This window comes from Salvelinus fontinalis, chromosome 13 (genome assembly GCF_029448725.1).
Source record: "Salvelinus fontinalis isolate EN_2023a chromosome 13, ASM2944872v1, whole genome shotgun sequence".
Lineage (NCBI taxonomy): Eukaryota > Metazoa > Chordata > Actinopteri > Salmoniformes > Salmonidae > Salvelinus > Salvelinus fontinalis.
The window spans coordinates 17,165,993-17,189,612 of NC_074677.1; the positions used below are offsets into that span (position 1 = coordinate 17,165,993).

General features: G+C 42.6%; 1 protein-coding gene across 4 annotated transcripts in view; it reads right to left on the minus strand.

The window, feature by feature from the left end:
• Positions 1–23,620, minus strand: part of LOC129868180 (protein transport protein Sec24A-like) — a 27,761-nt gene continuing 4,141 nt past the window's right edge. For 2 of the 4 annotated variants that reach the window (XM_055941919.1, XM_055941920.1), the window contains 23 exons: positions 19,080–19,646; positions 16,397–16,561; positions 16,009–16,086; positions 15,478–15,552; positions 15,204–15,349; positions 14,725–14,906; positions 14,485–14,587; positions 14,012–14,138; positions 13,600–13,709; positions 13,176–13,288; positions 12,588–12,706; positions 12,232–12,287; positions 11,803–12,009; positions 11,368–11,491; positions 9,405–9,563; positions 7,303–7,476; positions 5,683–5,793; positions 4,769–4,944; positions 4,286–4,423; positions 3,961–4,065; positions 2,304–2,396; positions 1,693–1,796; positions 1–1,378 (listed from right to left, as the gene is read on the minus strand). In XM_055941919.1, the coding sequence (XP_055797894.1) occupies positions 1,264–1,378; positions 1,693–1,796; positions 2,304–2,396; positions 3,961–4,065; positions 4,286–4,423; positions 4,769–4,944; positions 5,683–5,793; positions 7,303–7,476; positions 9,405–9,563; positions 11,368–11,491; positions 11,803–12,009; positions 12,232–12,287; positions 12,588–12,706; positions 13,176–13,288; positions 13,600–13,709; positions 14,012–14,138; positions 14,485–14,587; positions 14,725–14,906; positions 15,204–15,349; positions 15,478–15,552; positions 16,009–16,086; positions 16,397–16,561; positions 19,080–19,646 (3,347 nt within the window). In that variant the 3' untranslated portion in view covers positions 1–1,263. The remainder of the gene's footprint in view (positions 1,379–1,692; positions 1,797–2,303; positions 2,397–3,960; positions 4,066–4,285; positions 4,424–4,768; positions 4,945–5,682; positions 5,794–7,302; positions 7,477–9,404; positions 9,564–11,367; positions 11,492–11,802; positions 12,010–12,231; positions 12,288–12,587; positions 12,707–13,175; positions 13,289–13,599; positions 13,710–14,011; positions 14,139–14,484; positions 14,588–14,724; positions 14,907–15,203; positions 15,350–15,477; positions 15,553–16,008; positions 16,087–16,396; positions 16,562–19,079; positions 19,647–23,620) is intronic. The other 2 variants (XM_055941921.1, XM_055941922.1) reach the window with 1 other exon arrangement.

Here is a 23,620-nt window from a genome sequence, read left to right on the forward strand (position 1 = left end):
TTTAAAAAGTCCCAAACATTTTATTAGCGTCATTTCATCTTCATATGTTCATACTAAAATCAGCAATTCTTTACCATTATAATGTAGTATTTTCAATATACAAGTATGATTAAAAGATCACAATGGCTTTGTTATGTCTGTGTTAAAGAATTTCCCATATCCTATTATATTAAAATATTTCATATATAGTATCTGTATTTAAACAGTTTCAATAATAAAAAGTGAGTTCCCATACAAGGCAATAACCGTATTTAATCAGATCGGGAATCTCATAAATTAAACTAAAAACACAAAAAAAAAGATCGTTGTTTTGAATGTCCAAGAGGAGGAAAAAGGGTGAGTCTTTGAAGGAAAGACCAGACCCAAGAGATGAGACGGCATTCCATTGCTTAGGGGCAATTCCAATTCCACAGTAACAGACATTATGCATAGAGTTGTATGGTTTGTTTAACTTTGCAATCACTGGTTTTTGTTTGAAATACATTTTAAAGTGAAATATTTGAGTCAGTGTCACTCTGTTACCGTGGAATCCCCCTTAGTCAACAACATTCAAGGCAGGAAATTATAACGAGCTCTGTTCACCTTTAAAAACATCTACACTTTGGACTTTACATTAAGCCTAGAGATTTGTTCGACACAATAATAACCAAACTTCTGTCCTTTACCACTAATTGGTAGATTACTATTGTCATCATCATCGTAGCTGAGATATACTGTATTCTTATGCATAAGTTGACATCTAATAAACAGTCCGAGGTTAGACGATACTCCTCCAACATGGCCTTCAGCATGATACATATATTACTTTATTAACAAATACAACGGTGCTTTTTGAACAAGACTTCACATCCATAGCCAGAACTGTATCTGAAAAGATCTCTTAGAAAGCATAGCTCTATGAGAATAAACACTGATTTGTTCAATCACTGATGTACATAATATTGTTTCATGGATTCCCTGGTCTTGACATGTTCCAGCTGAAAACAAAAAGAGCCAAATCAGCAGGCAAATCAGAATTAGCCTAGTTGCCTCTGTCCATGTCCTGCTCACCACAAAGTTTGATCTGTTTGAAAGAAAGTCTGCGGATGGGGGGGGGAGGGGGGCAATCTTTAGGAAAGGCAATGCTAGACACAAAAATAGTGCGCCATAACTGAAGATGCTGTGAGAGTCAGCCGTTCCTGACAGGTTCAATCTTCCCAACGTTCGTTCACACACTGATGCACATCCGGTCAGTGTTCCCAGGGCTGACTCCATACGCTGCGTTTACTTGGAGACTTGCTGTTGGACGTGGAGTAAAAACTCATAGTAAGACAAGGCCGACTCTGTCCGATCCTCAATCATGTTCTGCATAAAGCTGGCTTTCAGTGGGCTCTCATCCCTGGAAAGGAACGGAAAAGGGAAGGTTGGATCCACAACATTTACACAGTCTCTTGCAGAATTGAACTCTGTCATTTGACAGGTCAGCAAAACTCGTTGTCAATGAGTTCAACCTGATCTTAATACTTCATTTCATTTTGGGCTTCAAACTCAACCAAATGGCACCATATTCCCTAAACAGTGCACTACTTTTGTACCAGAGCTCTACGGGCCCTGGTAAAAAGTAGTGAACTATAAAAGGGAATAGGGGGCCATTTGGAATGCAGCCATGGCCTCTGAACTCCCCAGTGATATCATCTAGTTACTACTGCCTACCTAATGACATGCAGGATGGGGAAAAAGGGCCTCTGTTCCCTCAGCCAGCCAACAAACGCTCTGGTTCTCTGGGACTCTGCAGTGTCCAACTCCGGGAGAAGGTTCTGGGAGATACAACACATAATATCTTTATGGTCTCCCTTTCAGGAAATGTGTTGTGCATCGCATTTTAAACAGCATTATAGTGCAATATATACACACACATAGTACAATATAAGTTACAAACAAAAGATACAACCAACATGTGTGAATTAAGTGCTATATGGCCAATACAACAGGGCTAGGGGCTGTTCTTAAACACGACGCACCGCAGAATGCCTGGATACAGCCCTTAGCCGCGGAATATAGGCCTTTTACAGCAAACCCAAGGCGCCTTATTGCTATTACATAAACTGGTTACCAATTTAATTGTAAAAAAAATGGTGTCATACCCATTGTATACAGTCTGATATACCATGGCTTTCAGCCAATCGGCATTTAGGGCTCGAACCACTCGGTTTATAACAGTATAATACACAGAGGTCTTGGTGAGCAATACAGAACCTTGTCAGGAGCAGGGGAGCTGGGCTAAGAGAAACAGTTAAAGGAGAGCAGGTGCTTAGGTTCCTTACCATGTTCTGAGGCACAGCAGCGTAGTCTGGGACCCCCAGGACTTGCGTGAGGAAGTCGGGGTTGCAGTTTCTTCCAATCCAGAGATAGATCACCTGTTGGAGAATGGAGAAGACTGAAGTCAGTCACATTTGGTTCGTGTTATGCATCTGTCTGTCTGTTGAGAAGAATCCACTTTAGATGTGTTGCAAGTCTATCTATTTTGGGATCCTCAATAATCATCATGCAAATTGGCGCAAGCTAAAGCATGATGGTGAAATGCATCCGACTGTTGATGATGCAATGTGTCAATGCTGTCATTGTAGCTGTCCCTAATAAATTAAACACAACATGACCAAATGTATGTGGACACCTGCTCATCCAACATCTCATTCCAAAATCATGGGTATTAATATGGAGTTGGTCCCCCCTTTGCTACTATAACAGCAGGCACTCTTCTGGGAAGGCCTTTCACATGTTGGAACATTGCATGAGGGACTTGCTTCCATTCAGCCACAAGAGAATTAGTGAGGTAGGGCACTGATGTTGGGCGATTAGGCCTGGCTCGCAAAGGTGTTCGATGGGGTTGAGGTCAGGGCTCTGTGCAGGCCAGTCAAGTTCTTCCACACCCGATCAACAAACTATTTCTGTATGGACCTCGCTTTGCGCATGGTGGCATTGTCATGCTGAAAACAGAAAAGGAACTTCCCCAAAATGTTGCCACAAAGTTGGAAGCACAGTATCATCTAGATTCTAGATGATACTGTGCTTCCAACTTTGTGGCAACATTTTGGGGAAGTTCCTTTTCTGTTTTCAGCATGACAATGCCACCATGCGCAAAGCGAGGTCCATACAGAAATAGTTTGTTGATCGGGTGTGGAAGAACTTGATTCTAGAATGTCATTGTATGTTGTAGCATTAAGATTTCCCTTCACTGGAACTAAGGGGTCTAGCCCAAATCAAAAACAGCCCAGACAATTATTCCTCCTCCAAACGTTAGTTGGCACTGTGCATTGGGGCAGGTAGCATTCTCCTGGCATCCCCCAAACCTAGATCCGTCCGTCGGACTGCCAGATGGTGAAAGTCTGCTCCAGAGTACAATGGTTGCAAGCTTTATACCACTCCAGTCGAAGCTTGGCATTGCACATGTTGAACTTAGGCTTGTGTGCGTCTACTCGTCCACGAAAACCCATTTCATGAAGCTCCCAACGCACAGTTCTTGTGCTGACGTTACTTCCAGAGGCAGTTTGAAACTCGGTAGTGAGTGTTGCAACTGAGAACAGATGATTTTTATACCCTATGTGCTTCAGCACTCGGCGGTCCTGTTCTTTGAGCTTGTGTGGCCTACCATTATTCGGCTGAGCCGTTGTTGCTCCTAGACGTTTCCACTTCACAATAACAGCACTTACAGTTGACCGGGGCAGCTCTAGCGGGGCAGAAATTTGACAAACTGACTTGTTGGAAAGGTGGCATCCTATGACTGTGCCACATTGAAAGTCACTGAGCTCTTCGGTAAGGCCATTCTACTGCAAATGTTTGTCTATGGATATTGTATTGGCTGTGTGCTCTTTTTTATACACCTGTCAGAAATGGGTGTGGCTGAAATAGATTAATCCACTAATTTGAAAGGGGTGTTGACATACTTTTGCATATAGTGTACATCATCATCATGCTACTAACCGAGCCAGCATCCATGAGGAAGGCCCCCTCTCTGCTCAGCTTCTCCACAGACAGCTGCTGGACTCTGGGCTGGGGGATGGCGCGCTCACTGATGTTCAGGGCTCCCTGTGGAGGGGGTGGAAGGAGGGGGACGAAAAGAGAAGTTAGGTTAATAAAAGAGGAAAAGTGCAATATATCCACACGTCAGATGAAAGCAGAAGCATAGACCTGAATATCAGTGTTCTTTCTTTAAATGATCTGAGTTTATAAGAGGTGATAAACTATATAACTGTAGAGAAAAATATTGTTCTTCTCATTATCTATGCTCTGTTCCCCTAGCCCTCACCTCGTCAGTCAGGTCGTCCACGCGGTACAGCGCTGGGTGGATCATCAGCATGACGTAGGCCAGGGGCTGGTACTTCAGCTGACACATGGCAAACACACGGTCGTCCAGCCTGGTGCTTGTACCGGTTCGGAAAGCTTTCTGTGGACCACAGAGAATAAAAACATGAGCAAAGCATCACAAAGGAGATCCGTAAGCCAAAAGGTAGCTTGGTCAGTTCATCTGACTGACTGGATTTCTTATGGTGTTTTAAAGCTGTTTTTTATGCCATGCTAAATTGGATTATAACTACAGGAATAGCCTCTCTTCTGTGAAAGTTGAAATCCCAATGGGAAGTAGGCTTCATCCCACATGGCACCCTATTCCTTATATTGTACACTACTTTTGACCAGAGCCCAATGAGCCCTGGTCAAAAGTAGTGCCATATGGGATGAAGCCGTAGACTGCCAGGGTACTAGCCAGGGAGAGAGTGGGTGGGTAGTCTACCTGTTTGAGCAGGGCCAGGATGTAGAGGGGGAACAGCCTGAGGCAGGCGGGGGCCAGGAGGCCAGGCTGCTGGATGGTGAGCACAGAGGTGCGGTAGGATGTCAGAGAGTCAATGGAAGCGTTGGTCATCGCGTCCCGGGCGTCACTCAAACTGGATGTCACCGAGCGATCCACAGCTAGAGGGGGAGGACACACATCAGGAACAGGGCATTGAATTCAAAACTCTCAGCTACATTTTTACCTCGGGGATTGGGATTCACAAGTTACATGATTGTACAGTACATGTTTACAGTCATGGGCCTTCATTACAAAAAGCAACCATTGGGTTCAATAATTTCTTTTTTTTTTTAATATATATATATATATATATAAGGGTAAACCAGCTAAAATAGTACCTTAAATTACAGTAGTTTCTCTTTAGAAAAACAGGTAACACTATTTGGAGAGTCCATCTGTACTAACCCTCATTCTAACCCTAAATTTAGCCCTTACCCTTATTCTAAACTCAACTCTAACCTTAGCAAGCAGTTGTTTATCTGTAGAGCTTCGACAGATGGACTTTCCAGACCATCCAAATAAAGTGACTGAATAACATGTAGAATATTTTATCAGTGACTGATACTAATAAAACCTCCAATACATTATAAGAAGATTAGTCTTCAGTCAGTTTGATTTAGCCACTTGGATTCTACAAAGGTCACAGTAACCAGGCAACCATCTGACGTCACCCATTACCATCTGTCCATGCAAATGAGGCAGCTATAGAAGGCACTGCGTGGATGACAAGCGTGTTCTCACTATGAGACATTAAAGACTACAGGATGATGGGACAGTCTAAGGACTTCTCCTGGTACTGATGGAAATAAACAAGCCTTTAATAACTACACCAACACTGCGTCCCTGGAACTACCTACCCATGCTGGCCAGCAGACCAGTGATAGCCTGGACATCAGCCCCAGCAAAGATGTCAGACAGGGAGTTGACAACAGGCAAACACATGGTGTGGACTCGAATTCTTCTCTCTCCTGTAGAAACAACACCAAGCAACAAGTTATTATTATTTCAGCATTACAATTGGTATGCATCGGAAATATAATATTTGTCAAGAAAGGAAACAAATAAAACTAAATTGCACTTCAAGATCTTCAAATTTCAGTATCCATTACAAAAAGTGTTCCATCTCACTTGTTCATGTTTACAAACAGTGAGGCTGAGTCCCAAATGGCACACTATTCTCTATATAGTGCACTTTTTTTGACAAGAGCCTTTTGAGACCTGGTAAAAAAGTAGTACACCATGTATGGAATAGGGTGCTATTTGTTAACTCGAAATGACACAACAACAAGGTTCCAGTTTAGCAAAGTTTACTATACTGTTGTAAAGTGGCTGTTCCACTGGATGTCATAAGGTGAATGCACCAATTTGTAAGTCGCTCTGGATAAGAGCGTCTGCTAAATGACTTAAATGTAATGTAAATGTAACACACCACAAGGTAGCCATTACACTCAAGGCTAGGTTCATCAACCAACAGACTGCCTGCGCAGGCGCACTCTTGACTGAGTGATAGCCCCGTAATAACAGAAGTATAGGGATACTTAAAACATGAACTTAACACTATTTGGGACGCACCCAGTGAATCTAAACCAAGTAAATCCAACAGAAAAAGAATGACAATAGCTGTGTTCGAATACGCATACTAACATACTGTATACTACATACTTAATGAAAATATACACTACATACTATTAGTTAATTTTAGTTTACTGTAATCCAACGGAATCCTTTTCAGTTGAGTTTGCTAGCGTTTAGCCTGCCTACCGGAAGTCGATGCTGTTGCTATGCAAGTTCTTGCTAGCATAACAAATACTAGCTAGACATCTTCCTGACTTCATTAACAATGTCCATTGAGAAAGCACAACAACTATACCACTTAACTAAGCAAAGAATGACGTGAATAATCAAGTCAATAAAAGTTAGATAGTATATAGTTAATATACTGGCAAGTACAATGTATTAGTAGCAAACTAACGTTAGGTAGCTAGCTAACATACAAGCAACTGCTGTAATGATATGCTATGTGGTTCATAAGGTTAGCGTAGCTAACAAATTGTCAGACAACAAAACATGTAACGTAACTTATTTGAAAAGTCATTACTTTATTACATTGCTCAACATTTGTCATAATTAGTATCCGCTCTCGGACTTCGGCAGCATATTTCCCCCCCATTTTCTTCAAATCTGAAAATGTGAAGCCACGCCCATTCTGAAGAATTGCATTATGGGCCCTAAAAGCACAGAAAGTGTCCCACTTCTTGTATACTTTGAATTTTGGTGAATGTAGTACAACATCCAGGAACTTTTGGCATACTAACTATATCCATAGTATGACCTATAAGCACACTACATACTCAATGTATGTCACAAATAGTATGGTTAGTGTGAGTATTCAAACACAGCTAATATTTTTATGGTAAAGCTCCCTACACGATCTCAGAGCCCCCCCCCCCCCATCACAGCAGCTCCAGACAGTGTACCTTTGCTGGATGTGTAGAGCAGCGCAGCCTGGAAGGAGACGGATTGCATGTCCACCAGGTTCTCCTCAATGGACATCTGCACAGCAAAGCCCGCGTCTGGGTTCACATTGGGCAGGGACAGCAGATCCGTGGAGCGCACAAAGAAGTTCCCATGGAACGTGTGGATGGACAAACCTGCATGGAAGTTGAGGGGTCAGAGTTTTATATTTTCTTTTCACAATAATCAACATACAAAAACTGCCCCTTTTTCAGGACCCTGTCTTTCAAAGATAATTCGTAAAAATCCAAATAATTTCACAGCTCTTCATTGTAAAGGGTTTAAACACCATTTCCCATGCTTGTTCAATTACCCATAAACAATGAATGAATGAACATGCACCTGTGGAACGGTCGTTAAGACACTAACAGCTTACAGACGGTAAGCAATTAAGGTCACAGTTATAAAAACTTTGGACACTAAAGAGGCCTTTCTACTGACTATGAAAAACACCAAAAGAAAGATGCCTAGGGTCCCTGCTCATCTGCGTGAACGTGCCTTAGGCATGCTGCAAGGAAGCCATGAGGACTGCAGATGTTGCCAGGGCAATAAATTGCAATGTCCGTACTGTGAGACGGACAGCTGATCGTACTCGCGGTGGCAGACCACGTGTAACGAGACCTGCACAGGATCGGTACATCCGAACATCACACCTGCGGGACATGTACAGGATGGCAACAACAACTGCCCGATTTACACCAGGAACGCACACTCTCTCCATCAGTGCTCAGACAGTCCAGCCTCTCAGCCTATTGCGGACAGAGGGCTTGTAGGCCTGTTGTAAGGCAGGTCCTCACCAGACATCACCAGTAACAACGTCGCCTATGGGCACAAACCCACCGTCGCTAGACCAGACAGGAACGGCAAAAAGTGCTCCTTACTGACGAGTTGCGGTTTTGTCTCACCAGGGGTGATGGTCGGATTCGCGTTTATCGTCGAAGGAATGAGAGTTACACCGAGGCCTGTACTCTGGAACAGGATCGATTTGAAGGTGGAAGGTCAATCATCGTCTTGGCCGGTGTGTCACAGCATCACCGGACAGAGTTTGTTGTCATTGCAGGCAATCTCAACGCTGTGCGTTACAGGGAAGACATCCTCCTCCCTCATGTGGTACACTTCCTGCAGGCTCATCCTGACATGACCCTCCAGCATGACAATACCACCAGCCATACTGCTCGTTCTGTGCATGATTTCCTGCAAGTGTTCTGCAACGGCCAGCGAAGAGCCCGGATCTCAATCCCATTGAGCACGTCTGGAACCGGTTGGATTAGAGGGTGAGGGCTAGGGCTATTCCACCCCCCAGAAATGTCCGGGAACTTGTAGGTGCCTTGGTGGAAGAGTGGGGTAACATCTCACAGCAAGTACTGGCAAATTTACAATTTACAATTGGCTCATTCATCCCCCTCCTCTCCCCTGTAACTATTCCCCAGGTCGTTGCTGCAAATGAGAACGTGTTCTCAGTCAACTTACCTGGTAAAATAACGGTAAATAAATAAATAAATAAATCTGGTGCAGTCCATGAGGAGGAGATGCACTGCCGTACTTAATGGAGCTGGTGGCCACACCTGATACTGACTGTTACTTTTGATTTTGACCCCCCCTTTGTTCAGGGACACATTATTCCATTTCTGTTAGTCACATGTCTGTGGAACTTGTTCAGTTTATATCTCAGTTGTTGAGTCTTGTTATGTTCATACAAATATTTACACATGTTAAGTTTGCTGAAAATAAACGCAGTTGACAGTGAAAGGACGTTTCTTTTTTTGCTGAGTTTAGATATAGAAGTGGGTCCGAGAGATTTGAATGAAATACAATTAAAAATCGGACAGTTTTTACTCCCAGATACTGAAATCAACTGGAGCAGACAGACAAACTCACAACCACAAGTTTACAGGGTTCACAGTATCCTTCATCAATTGTCATTGAGATTTCCTTTAGCAAACACTTTCCACAAGGACGTTATATAATGTAATGTCAGATATTTAACGTTCTGCTGCTTCCATGTGAAATAACATAATGCAAGGCAATCAGCATAGTGAGAAAGTATTGAGTGATGACTTGTTACCTTTAGTGCAGCGGATCCTCATTACAGCCTCCAAGCCAATCTTCCTGGTGAGGTACCTCTTGAGATCCTTCTGGAAGCACTCAACCCCGGCTGGGTTGTGCTGCTGCTGGTAGGAGGGGTAGTAGTACACACTTCCTGCTGAGTACCTGGATATGCAAGCTGAGAGGGAGAGAGAAGATGAAGCAGAGATTACACGAGTCCAACCAGAGTAAGATGTTCTACATATGAAGGGCCTTGTGGCATTTGAATAAATAAATAAAAAACCCGCAACATTAACAATTTCAAAGGTTTTACTGAGTTAGACCTCATAAGAAAATCTCAATTGAAATCAATTCATTAGGTCCTAATCTATGGATTTCACATGGCACCGGGATACAGATACACCTGTTGGTCACCGATCCCTTAAGAAAAACCAGTCAGTATCTGGCGTGACCACCATTTACCTCATGCAGCGCGACTAATCTCATTCGCATAGAGTTGATCAGGTTGTTGAATGTTGTCACACTCCTTTTCAATGGTTGTGCGAAGTTGCTGAATATTGGCAGGAACTGGAACATGTCGATCCAGAGCATCCCAAACTAAATGGGTGACATGTCTGGTGAGTATGCAGGCCATGGAAGAACTGGGACATTTTCAGCTTCCAGGAATTGTGTACAGATTCTTGCGACATGGGGCCGAGCATTATGCTGAAACATGAGGTGAGAGCGGCGGATGAATGGCACAACAATAGACCTCAATCTTGTCATGGTATCTCTTTGCATTCAAATTTCCATCGATAAAACGCAAATTGTGTTCGTTTTCCATAGCTTATGCCTGCCTCTACCATAACCCTACAGCCACCACAGGGCACTCTGTTCACAATGTTGACATCAGCAAACCACTTGCACACGCACGACACCATATGCCCAGTAGAGTTGAAACCGGGATTCATTCGTGAAGAGCAAACTTCTCCAGCATGCCAGTGGCCATCAAAGGTGAGCATTTGCCCAGTGAAGTAGGTTATGACGCCAAACCGCAGTTAGGTCAAGACCCTGGTGAAGACGACAAGAACGCAGAGGAGTTTCACTGAGACAGTGACAGTTTTTGCAGAAATGCTTTGGTTGTGCAAACTCAGTTTAATCAGCTATCTGAGTGGCTGGTCTCAGACAATCCCACAGGTGAAGAAGCCGAATGTGGAGGTCCTGGACTGGCGTGGTTACACGTGGTCTGTACTGCCAAATTCTCCAAAACGACATTGTAGGCAGCTTATGGTAGAGAAATGAACATGCAATTCTCTGGCAACAGCTCTAGTGGATATTCCTGCAGTCAGCATGCTATCTCAACTTGAAACATCTGTGCATTGTGTTGTGTGACAAAACTGCACATTTAAACTGGCCTTCCATTGTCCCCAGCACAATGTGCACCTTTGTAATGATCACGCGGTTTAATTGGCTTCTTGATATACCACACCTGTCAGGTGGATGGATTATCTTGGCAAAGGAGAAATGCTAACTAACAGGGATGTCAACAAATCTGTGCACAGAATTTGAGAGAAATAAGCTTTTTGTGCGTATTGAACATTTCTGGGATCTTTTATTTCAGCTCATAAAACATGGGATAAACACCTTAAAGAATTTTAAAACTATGAAATAACACATATGGAATCATGTCTTTACTATTATTCTACAATGTAGTTAATAGTCAAAATAAAGACAACCCCTTGAATGAGTAGGTATGTCCAAACTTTTGACTGGTACTGTATACAGCAACACATATATTTAACATTTAAGTCATTTAGCAGACGCTCTTATCCAGAGCGACTTACAAATTGGTGCATTCACCTTATGATATCCAGTAGAACAACCACTTTACAATAGTAAAGAGACACATACAGAGACACATATAGAGCACTGCTGAAAAAAGGTCACTTTGTTAATAATAACACACTGAAGTTCAGATGTATGAGTCAGAAGGAACCACTCACCTAAAGAGGCCAGGTCACAGTACTGGGAGCTCAGTAGGAACAGGTCCACAGCCACCTGCTGTCCTGAACAGTCCAGGGCCAGCTTCTTATAGAAGTCTGTGGCAGGAGACAGGTTCGGGATATCCTGGGGAATCACCACAAGACAATGAGCACAACAAAACATTTCTAAAAAAGAATGAGAATATTAGGCATAAGAAATGTCTGAAACGATATCTCGAGTATTGAGATGGATATCAAGTTTCAACCGCCACTGCAGAACAGATGTGCACACTGCATACTTCTCTTTACCAAGTAATTAAAAAGATATGTACAGCAAATAGTACCCTATTTCCTACACATGGGACCTAAAAAGTAGTTCACTATATAGGTAATAGGATGCCATTTGGGATACAAAATACATAAACCAGTGAGACCCAGGCTCTCGCTAGTCCCTACCTTGGCTGAAGCTCTCTGGTTGGGGTCCTCTCTGGACTTGAGGGCCCCCACGCCCAGATTGGGCAGCTGGGTCTGGAAGACGGACACGCGCCCCCCGGTGGGCGACAGCAGCTTGAAGGCTGCCTGCAGGGCCGGGCCCAGAGCAGACTGGGTCTCCATGGTCTTCGCAAACATCTGGGGCAAGCTCTTCAGCAGATCCTGCACCAGCTGTACGAATAAAAACAAATTTTTCAATAAAGTTTTGAAATGCAAAACAGTGTCAGAGAGGTTCAGGCAAAAAAAAGTTACCCAATGTGAGTGTGTATTGATGCATTTTCACAATGTTGCGATGAATAGTTTGACAGATTGGACTTGTAACATTTTCGTTTAACATTTTGTTGAGAGCCTGTCTGGGGAATCTGCACAGGAATAGTTTTAAGAGCTCCTTACCTCTTTGCATTCATTGAGGTTCACTAAAAGGCTGTCTGGTGTTGGTAAAAATATATCTGTAAGAAAGGAAAAAACAGCATAGAAGACCATTAGACCACTGCAACCTCCTGAAATAAAGACTTTAAAAGTAGAGCATCATTTATATTGTAGCCCTATCTATAGGGTGTTTTTCCATGTTGTCACAACTTAGACACTGATGAAGCCCGATTGGGTGAAGCATTTGTCACAAAATAACAAATACATTTTCCTTTCTTTCACTGCAAATAGTGAGTGTGGACCTTCCTCATTTTCCTAAGCATTTCTAGACAGTGAATTATTCTAATGACAAAGCTTGTAAGCCCTTTCTGGTCTCTCACCTTCAATGTCCGAAACGATGAGCATCTGTGGTTGGGCCAGGCCCTCCTGGAGGTTGTAGAAGTGGATGGTGCTGTCAAAGGAGATGAAGCCAATCTTTGTCCTGGAGTCTCCAGGGAGCCTGGAACACACATAAATCAAATACAATTTTATTTGTCACACACACATACACATAGTCAGTCAGCCGATACTCACAGGTCACACTGATGTGTGGTGCGGTTCAGTTAATATTGACCTTCTTGCTCAATACTTCTGTAAGTTATTTTATTTCTGTGTCTGAATCACTTTTTGTTATTAATCTTATTGACAAAAATGTGTATATAGTCACATTAAAAGCCCTAAAACAATTTTAATTTGAGTTATGATGCTAAACTGGAGTCTTTTAGCTACCTAGTATTGATCAGTACAGAGTATGTTATTACATAGCTTAATAAGACAATACGTAATGAACCATCCTGTCAGGGCTGTGAACATTATCCCAGGACTATTTAATCTGCATCCCAATGGCTTCCGGTCAAAAGTAGTGCACTATATAGGGAATAGGGTGCCATTTGGGGAGCACACTCAGGCTGTAACTGATGTAGACATACGCGTTGATATTCTCCAGCAGTGAATGACAGACGACATCTAGGTATCCCGTTTCCACGGCGTTGTGGGATACATCCAGCACGAAGAGATAAACGGCAGGCTGGGGGGGTCTCAGCTGAGGATGACAGGTTTCACACCATCAATATAAACACACTGATACACGCCACACTCTTATCACATCCTAACAAAACATGCAAATGCTTCCTAGATAAACAACTCCAGGAAATCATAAACAACTCCATGGAATCAGAAAACCTGATGGAATCACTATGAACGGGGCAACAGTGGAACACTGCTCATTTCATCTGCATTTAAGTAGCAGATAAGGGGGGGAATGTAACCACTTACCACAGATTTTCTGGCAAAATAACATGCAATGACTTGCTTTAAATAGACAGATCTTAAGACTACATAATGTGTATTTACCATGTATTCTGAGGGTGCGATGAACTCGATGGTGGCGTTCTGGACCTCAGGTCTTTTGTGTGGCTCTCCGTACGATCTGGTGACTGGGTTGTACATGAACTCCTCTGGAACTGCACAACAAACATGGAGGTTGTCATCAGTCAAAAGAACAGGACTGTCCATCACGACTGTCATCAGGTGAATAATATTCTGAACGTTTAGGTCAAAGCTATGTGCTGGAATATATTGGTAGAGCATGGGTGAAGTTAGGCCTTGGTGCTCAAGTGAATGTCCTTTTTCCGCTTCAGACCAGCCTAACTTCTCACTTAAAACATGTGTTTGGAATGAACATTGGATGCGGTCAAAAGTGGTGCCAAATATGGGGAATAGTCAGGGTGTCATTTAAGAGGAGCTTGGTGGCTGTGGTCCTTACCGTCGTTGACCCGGTAGCACAGGTTACACTTCCATCTCCTCTGGTCCAGGAAGGTCACGAAGGGGTTGATATACGTCCTGCAGGAGCGACACCGCACTATAGTGCTGGAGGTGACCACAGGCAGTTGCTGCAGTGTACAGACAAACCAAATTATTAAAAAAAGGCACAATCTGAGATTGGTACATCAGTTTTTAAAAACTGTAACCATTGATTCTTGAAGAAAAAAACTTAATACAGCTAGTTGCTGCAGTTCACAGACAAATCAAACCCTTAGGACATGTTAGGTTATGACAATCGTCAATGCCAAATTCCACACAAATGAAAAACAAATTACATTTAAAAGACATGATCATAGATGCGTAGATGAAATACAGTTATTCTAGGCTAAATGCATTCTGCTATCTTTTACCAGAAGAGGGAAGGGTAGAAGGAAGAGTCTACTGAGGGTTGGGAGACAGTGGGCAACATCTTACCGAGAGATCTTTGAAGGGGTGGAGCAGCAAGCCGAGTGGAAGCTTGGCTTTGTTTAACAGAGACTGGGTCTGGGGGATGCTGGTCAGGGTACTGCGGAACACCCTGTAGAGAGAGGAGGCAAGATAAACAGGTCTGAACCAGTACATTTTACAGTAAAAGTACATTAACACTATTGACAATATTCAACATTGTGGTGGGGATTGATGTTGAAAAACAGTGCCAGACAAACTATCACTCACTCTGGGTGACAGTTGATTTTCTGCAGGTCCTGTGGCAGGCAGGGCGTAGGAGGGGTGATGGGGCCCGGGGGGAGCAGGCTCCTCTCCTGCAGCAGGTTAACCACCCTCAGGGTCTCAGGGGTCTGGGACTGCAGACTCAACCCAGCCAGGGAGGGGCTCAGCTGGGCTGGACCTGCAGACGACTGGGGAGGAAACATAGGACAGTACAGTGGTGAGTACAATGAACAAAGGCCTGGTCAAAAGCAGTGCACTATATGGAATAGGGTGCCATTTGGGACGCAACACTGGTCAGTTTCAATATTTGAATAATCTATTCATGTCCTATTTCAACATTCACAGGTCATTTTAAAATGTCTAGGTGTTCACGTGATCAGGCAAGTGCTAAGCTCTGTATATAATAGAGAAAGTTGAGCTTTGTACTGTTAGTATGTCAGTCTTGGATTTGGATTGAGAAAACAGAGAGCAGTCTGGTGTCTTACCTGCTGGTATGACTGAGGCGCATTGCTGTAAGGCTGCGTCTGGGCCTGCATGGGGGAGGCGGAGGTGTTCTGGTACCCTGGGGGTAAAGAGGGGTAGGACAGACCCATGTGTCGAGCAGGGGGGGCTGGCTGCTGGGGTGGGCCAGCTATAGGGACAAGCACCAAAACAGGCCTCATGTCAGTTCTGAGTGTTGCTAGCAGTAAATATAGGGGACTAAAATGTTAATATTAGTCATTCATTTTTGATTAAACTATGGAGTAGTAGAGGACTTACCCATTTTAGGGCCTGTCTCCAAGTGATCAAAGCTGTTGGGAACTTGAGCGCCATTAGCAGGTGTGGGTATGTGTCCTGTTGCAGAGCAAAGATTCCAGAGTCAGGATGAGTTTAGTTCCGTTTTTTTGTGGGAAAAAAAGTGTTGACCAAATGTTTTCAGAGAACTTAGTAATTAGCATAGATGTTTTTGTTTTATGTTTCAGGTCACTTTGTTTCATTGCCACATGATAGAGTAAATGTAGGAATTGCACCTAATTCACTCACAATGAAAGACATTAAGACACTTTAATGAAAAATGTAATGAAAAATCGGATACCCACGAGGTCACAAATGTAATAATGGCAAAAACTAAGACAGAGACTTAGAAAGTGTTGAATGTAAACACAGAATATCTGAAAGATCGATGGAAGTTCTCTGGGCCTTTCCTCCTTTGAGAAACCATGCTAAAAATCTAATAGAGGACATCAAAAGTACACAGGGACCACACACACAAACACAAGTACCACAACACTGATAGTGACTAAAGCACACCTGGACACTCAATATCATTCTCCTGGTTGTCGTACTCAGTGTGGGCAGCATCATCACTAGCATCACTCCCACACTGAGCTGTCATGGTGGGAGGAAAGAGAAGGAAATGAGACCCCAAGGGTGGCTGCTGGAGATACTCTGGGATACACCCCCCCCCCCCCCCCACTAAAACTTCAATTTACAACAAATAAACTACAAATATCTGTGGATGCTTCAAAGACCAAGGTAAACAACATATTGTTAGATGAAGATAAATACAAAATGTCTCAGAGTAGGAGTGCTGATCTAGGATCAGGTTACCCTCTTATTTGATTTAAAATACAAAACATGGATCAGCACTCCTGCTCTGAGATGTAAGACTACAGTCCCAGAACTGATATTTCCTTACCATCAGTCTTGGGGCCAAAGTGAAGGGGAGGGGTAGCATTGCCCATGGGGGGTGGAGTGGGTCTCATCGAGGGTGGGGGTCCTGTAGGTGGCTGGCCGTAAGGTGCTGTCATACCTGGCTGGTATGTGTGAGGAGGAGCCACGGGTTTCATTGGAGGGGCAGAGCCTGGACAACCCAAAACAACATTACATCATTCAGGATCATTTGCCATACATATTAAAAAGTCTTATACAGTATCCTATCACAACCCTCAACACAAACCTTGGCCAAAATGTCAACATAACAACTATATATTTACAGAAGTGGCTCCTACATAGTCTTGTGCTGCCAGCCCATGCATCACTGGCTCGGTCAAGGCTAACCTGTACATAGGCCTAACCTAAGGCAATAAAACAGGCACCTATAGGCTGCATCATGATGATACATGATGCATATCATGACAATGTAGCCTATGGCTGCATTTACACAGGCAGCCCAATCCTGATTTTAATTTCACGTCTTTTAATTTCAAGTCTTTTGACTCTGAAAAAGATGTGATATGATTGGTCAAAAGACCAATTAGCCATTGAGAAATTGAGTATATCGTATATGGTATGGGGACTATCGTGCATAAGAGGAAAATAGGCCCCTCTGAGGAGAGTAACATTATATCCCTACACTGGAGGTGATGAGTCCCACGACAGCTGATGCTGGTGACCCAGAGCTAGCTAATGTCAATGAACCCCAGTAACTACAGAGACTACACTGACTGGGGCATTTCAGACAAGAGTGAACCATTCTTCCAATAGCAAAAATCTGTCATTCAGATATTGTAAGTGTGAATAAATATTCTGTCATCAAAACAAGGTGACAAATCAATTTGACAAATCAATTTGAATGAACTGGCCAAATTGGAGTGAATCCTATTCAAAATCAGTCATCAAGGAGTCATCCTTGATGACTAACGTGATATCTCTTACACCACAGTGTTACATAATGCGATAATGGCCTTGATTGTCATTCATGAATCACTGATGGCTTCTGACCACAACAGCCACACACCATAAATACCGCTAGTGGTGTGGGTGAGTCCTGAGTAAGTGACTAAAATGTCTATCTGAACCCAGGAAATTATGCTTACCCAGACTATCTTGCACTGCCTCTATGCACATTCACAAGACTATATATGCACACACACTGGCACTCTCTCACACACACAGGTTTGCAAAGGGAAGGTATATTACTAGAAACCACCAGATTCTTTAACCAGAATTTCAAGGATTTTATGTAATCTAAATCATCCGATTTTTACAGACATCTAATTACCTCAGGTTCTCTGTGTGGCCTCATCACATAAAAATATCTGAAAATTAAATAAGATGGTTTTCAATTTAGTGAATACTATTGGTGTTTAAAATTACAGTTTCAGCGTGATTATATATAGCGCAGACATATTTTACTATGTTAATTTGTCTTTGTTTAGGCAGCAAACTGTTCAGTTGTGAAATAAGTCAATAGGTGGAAGAGTTGCAGAGTTAATTGAAAATAATGCCATTGTTGATTAGATGTTTTTTTCATTAGGCAATTTTTTTTTATCTACTAAAAACTCAGATATAAAAAAGGAATACTATGATTTAATATTTATTTTCAGCTATTCCAGTATAAATTACCAACATTTACTGAAGAACAGGTGCACACACTCCCTGCTGCTACCATGTTCTTACTGTTATTACTACATCTCCTGATGCCTCATCACTTTACCCTGCCTTCATGTCCATATCTACCTCAAATACCTTATTATGATCTATCCTGATGCCTAGTCACTTTACCCTGCCTTCATGTCCATATCTACCTCAAATACCTTATTATGATCTATCCTGATGCCTCGTCACTTTACCCTGCCTTCATGTCCATATCTACCTCAAATACCTTATTATGATCTATCCTGATGCCTAGTCACTTTACCCTGCATTCATGTCCATATCTACCTCAAATACCGTATTATCTATCCTGATGCCTCGCCACTTTACCCTGCTTTCATGTCCATATCTACCTCAAATACCTTATGATCTATCCTGATGCCTAGTCACTTTACCCTGCATTCATGCCCATTTCTACCTCGTACCTCTGGACATTGATCTGGTACTCCCTGTATATAGCTCCATTCTTGATAATTTTACTCCTTGTGTTAATACTTGTATTTTGTATTACTTATTTGTTTAACTGCATCGTTGGTAAAGGTTTGTAATCAATAATTTCATGGTAATGTCTACACCTGTGGTATTTAGCGCATGCGGCAATAAAATCTGTTTTTGATTTGATATTGGTGATGGATTTGTATATCACCAGAGGTTACTGGAACTCTCCATCGGTCCCTGGACAACTTTTCAAGAGTCTCTGCCAAGGAGATATCTGCAGCCAATTGGATCTGTATGTGTGTGTGTGTGTGTGTATGTGTCAGCAGGGGGCAATGTCCACTTCCAACATCAGCTTGCTAGAACACTTCTGGCGCTTCCCTGTGACATCATAGTGACCTGTTGTTAATCCTGATATGAAGTGTCACTACACAGTCAAACCACCAGTCAATGTCATATCATAATGCCTAAATGTTTTTCAACCAAGTGTTTTTCATCGTAGGAGGTCAAACTGCTGTTGCATATGTAACAGTGTGTTAATTCCAGAGCCCTCCTGCACTGCGTTTTACCTGGCTGGGTGTATCTATGGAGGGAGGTTGGAGGCAAGGGAGGACCCGAGGGTTGCACGGCGTTGTGGTAGACAGGAGAAGGAGCTGCGCTGTACCCCGCCGAGGAGGCCTGGAGTGGTGCCAAGCTAAGTGAGGAGGTCACGTGATTATCCACAAACGCGAGGGGAGGCGTGGCCATAGGAGGTGGCACCCCCATTGGTGGAGGAGCTCCCATCAGTGGAAGGGCCCCATACTGCCAGGCTGGGGGGTGCTGGTAGTAGCTGTTAGCAGACACGGGTAGAGCAGGGGTGGCCTGCTCTGGGGGCATCCTGGGGCCTGGGAAAGGGCTGGTGGACTGAGGGGAGGTCATGGGGTGGGGAGGTCCCATAGGAGGCCTGTTTAACATGGGCTGACCTGGGGAGGCCTGGTAAGAGCTGACTGGTGGGGTGGGCTGGTAGGGCCCAGAGTTATAGAGTCCAGGGCCAGGCGGCATGGGGCCCTTGGCTTGCATTGGGTTGTATGGAGGCTGGTGGGCCATGTTGTAACTCGGTCCTGGTGGCTGCAGCACTACTTGATTCTGTAAGGGACCTGGAAAACAGGATCATGACAGAGATTAGATTCCAGGCCAGAGTTTGACATAAAATACAGCAACACACTGACATCCCATGTGAATATCCCATGACTATAGTCTGCATTCCAAAGAAGGTCTAAAGAGTAATAGCTGACTGCCTCATTTGCCTGTCAGTTAATAAAAAATATGAAAAAATGTTTCATTACTAGATGTAGAACTGCCTGGCAGTATTGACTAGTCCTAAAACAGTTTGTGGATCTGAAGAAGGATTTGGGTTAGATAACTTTGAGAGTAGCAAAAACATCAGGCTAAATGCAATAGGGCTGGGAATTACCAGGGACCTCCCGATACAATATTTTCACGATACTTTAGGTGCCAATACGATATGTATTACGATTCTCACGATTCTATATGTATTGTGATTCGATACTGTGATTTCATTGCGTTTCGATGTCCAAACAATATGTCTGACGCAGAGGGACAAGAGAGCCACGAGAAAACAAGTTTAGATCAGTCACAGAAATAAACGTTCTGAAAACAAATTGGCTCCCCATTTCAAAAGATGGAGAATATGCAAGGACAAATACTGGAGTTTTGGTGCAGGTAAAGCAAACTTGCCCAAAATAATATTGTGATATTGTCAAAACTATATAATAGTTATAATTGATGAAAATATATTGTCAAAAATAATATCCCGATATGTAACAATTGATTTCCCCCCCCCCCCATCACAAAATAGCAGCGAGGGAAATTGGGATGAAAATACAGACAAAGTCTCCAAAATAAAGCAAATGATGTGGACAGACTGACACAGCAATCATATTTCTCAACACAGTAACAGTGCAGGATATAGTCTAATCTCACCTGGACGCCACTCCTGTACTGACAGTGAGTGTAAATAGAGGATCTGAACAAATGATACCAGACACAAAAACAGAACAGAAATAGAGATTTTCCAATCAAATACACCTCCTAACCTTGAAGATTGTTAGGTAGAAACAGGGTTTCCTATAATTAAATAGTCATGACTGACTGGCGGCAACAGCGTGCTACATGTCCAAGAAGTCTTGAGCTACATTACAAGCCAGGATAAACAGGTGGAGAAGGTGGGATTAGAAAACAACTCCTCAATGGTGAAGATGAACACCCATAATCCCTGTCTTCCGGGCAGGCCAGTGAAATCGCCAACATTAAGCTGCCTGCTGGCCACGGTGGTTGTATTGAAGGATTCCCTCCAATCACAGTGAACCTGGCCTGGGCCGAGTACACGTGCTCAGCCAATTACAGAGGCAAGTATAAGAGTCAAACATGGAGTCAAAATCTTAGCACAACTGTACAGCAAACAGGTCACTGATAAAATATGCCATTGTTTCGATAAAGGCACTGCTTAGGCCTAAAGTAAATTAAGTAGGATAAATTCACCCTAGATTAAATCCACTCTGTCCAGAATGATCAGAGTTCAAAAACCTATATTGGAGTAGAGACTTTTTATTGCCTCTAATACAGAGATAAGGAAAATATGAAGGCCAGATGAACTCTACACTAGGGAGCTTAATTATAAATCATCAATAGCCAAACCCAACAGCATAAAGAACATGTCCTGCTCTAATCGAAACTCTCTCTGGTTATCTATAGACAAAGGATGAATACTACTGGTACTGTACAAATAACACAATTTGACAGCTAGTGTTTAATTCAGTCCAGTTGGATGGTTAACTTTCCCTCCAGAAATGATTGATATTAAACAGTTATCAAACTGTACACACAGTCAAAAGTCTATACACACTTATTCAAGGGTTCTTCTCTATTTTGACTGTGTGTGTGTACTACATTATTCTTTACATTGTAGAATAGTGAGGACATCAAATCTATGAAATAACACATATTGAATGATGTAGTAAGAAAAAAAGTTAAACAAATCAAAATATATCTTATATTTGATATTCTTCAAAGGAGCCACCGTTTGCCTTAACAGCTCTGCACACTCTTGGCATTCTCTCAAGCAGCTTCACCTGGAATGCTTTTCCAACCATCTTGAAGGAGTTCCCACATATGCTGAACACTTGTTGGGTGCTTTTCCTTCACTCTGCGGTCCAACTCATCCCAAACCATCTCAAATTGGGTTGAGGTCAGATGATTGTGGAGGCCAGGTCATCTGATGCAGCACTCCATCACTCTCCTTCTTGGTCAAATAGCCCTTACACAGCCTGGAGGTGTGTTGGGTCATTGTCCTGTTGAAAAATAAATGATGGTCCCACTAAGCACCAACCAGATGGGATATCACTGCAGAATGCTGTGGTAGCCATGATGGTTAAGTGTGCCTAGAATTGTAAATAAATCACTGACAGTGACAACAACAAAGCACCTCCACATCACACCACCTTCATCACGGTGGGAACCTCACATGCAGAGATCATCCGCTCACCTACTCCACGTCTCACAAAGACGCAGCAGTTAGAATCAAAAATCACAAATTTGCTCTCATCACACCAGAGGACAGATTTCTACTAGTCTAATGTCCATTGCTCGTGTTTCTTGGCCCAAGCAAATATCTTCTTCTTATTGGTGTCTTTTAGTGGTTTCTTTGCAGCAATTCCACCATGAAGGCCTGATTCATGCAGTCTCCTCTGAACAGTTGATGTTGAGAAGTGTCTGTTACTTGAACTCTGTGAAGCATTTATTTGGGCTGCAATCTGAGATGCAGTTAACTAATGAACTTATCCTCTGCAGCAAAGGTAACTCTGGGTCTTCCTTTCCTGTGGCGTTCCTCTTGAGAGCCAGTTTTATCATAGCGTTTGATGGTTTTTGCGACTGCACTTGAAGAAACTTTCAAAGTTCTTGAAATGTTCCAGATTGACTGACCTTCATGTCTTAAAGTAATGATGGACTGTCATTTATCTTTGCTTATTTGAGCTGTTCTTACCATAACATGGACTTGGTGTTTTACCAAATAGGGCTATCTTCTGTATACCAACCCTACCTTGTCACAACACAACTGATTGGCTCAAACACATTCAGGAAAGAAATTCCACAAATGAATTTAACAAGGCACACCTGTTAATTGAAATGCATTCCAGGTGACTACCTCAAAGCTGGTTGAGAGAATGCTAAGTGTGTGCAAAGCTGTCATCAAGGCAAACAGTGGCTACATTGATGAATCTCAAATATTTTTATTTGTTTAAAACTTTTTGGTTACTACATGATTCCATGTGTTATTTCATAGTTTTGATGTCTTCACTATTATTCTACAATGTGGAAAGTAGTAAAAAATAAAGAAAACCCCTGGAATGAGTAAGTGTGTCCAAACTTTTGACTGGTACCGTATGTATGTATGTATGTATGTATGTATGTATATATTTTACATGTCATTCAGGGAGAGAAATGCCAGACAAAAAGTATATTTATATTACTTAACTAAAAAAAAAAAAAACAAGTCATGCAACTAAAACGGATCGTCCCAATGTGCCACATGTACACACAGAAGTAGAGCACAAAAAAAGCGCTGTGGTACGTCATTCACTTCTGAGTAGACGTTGCAAAGCATAATATGATTATAACTATACATTTTATGTGACACCAGCCAAGTGATTCGAAAAAGGCAACGAAGTACGCAACAAACAGTCACGCGACCCTTACCCAAAGAACCTCAACAAATGAGAGGAAAGTTTAGCCCTAAACAAAGACTAAACCCCTATAAGATAACTAGAGGATGACAGTTTATCAGTCGACAGGGTATCAATCAAATTACAAGACTCAAATGATATAGCTAATCTTTTTGGTCAATTACCCAAATCGAAGTTCCACGTACGAGTCAACTAGTTATGGCTAACTACAGTAGCAAATTGGCTAGCTCAACTGACAACTTGTAGCATCATCATGACCCAAACTATCAGTCTCTCCCCTGAACTTGATCTTCAATTGAGTTATGACTAACGTCATTCAAGGTAGCACTAGTAGCTAGCTAACGTTAATTATCAGTTAGACTAGTGAC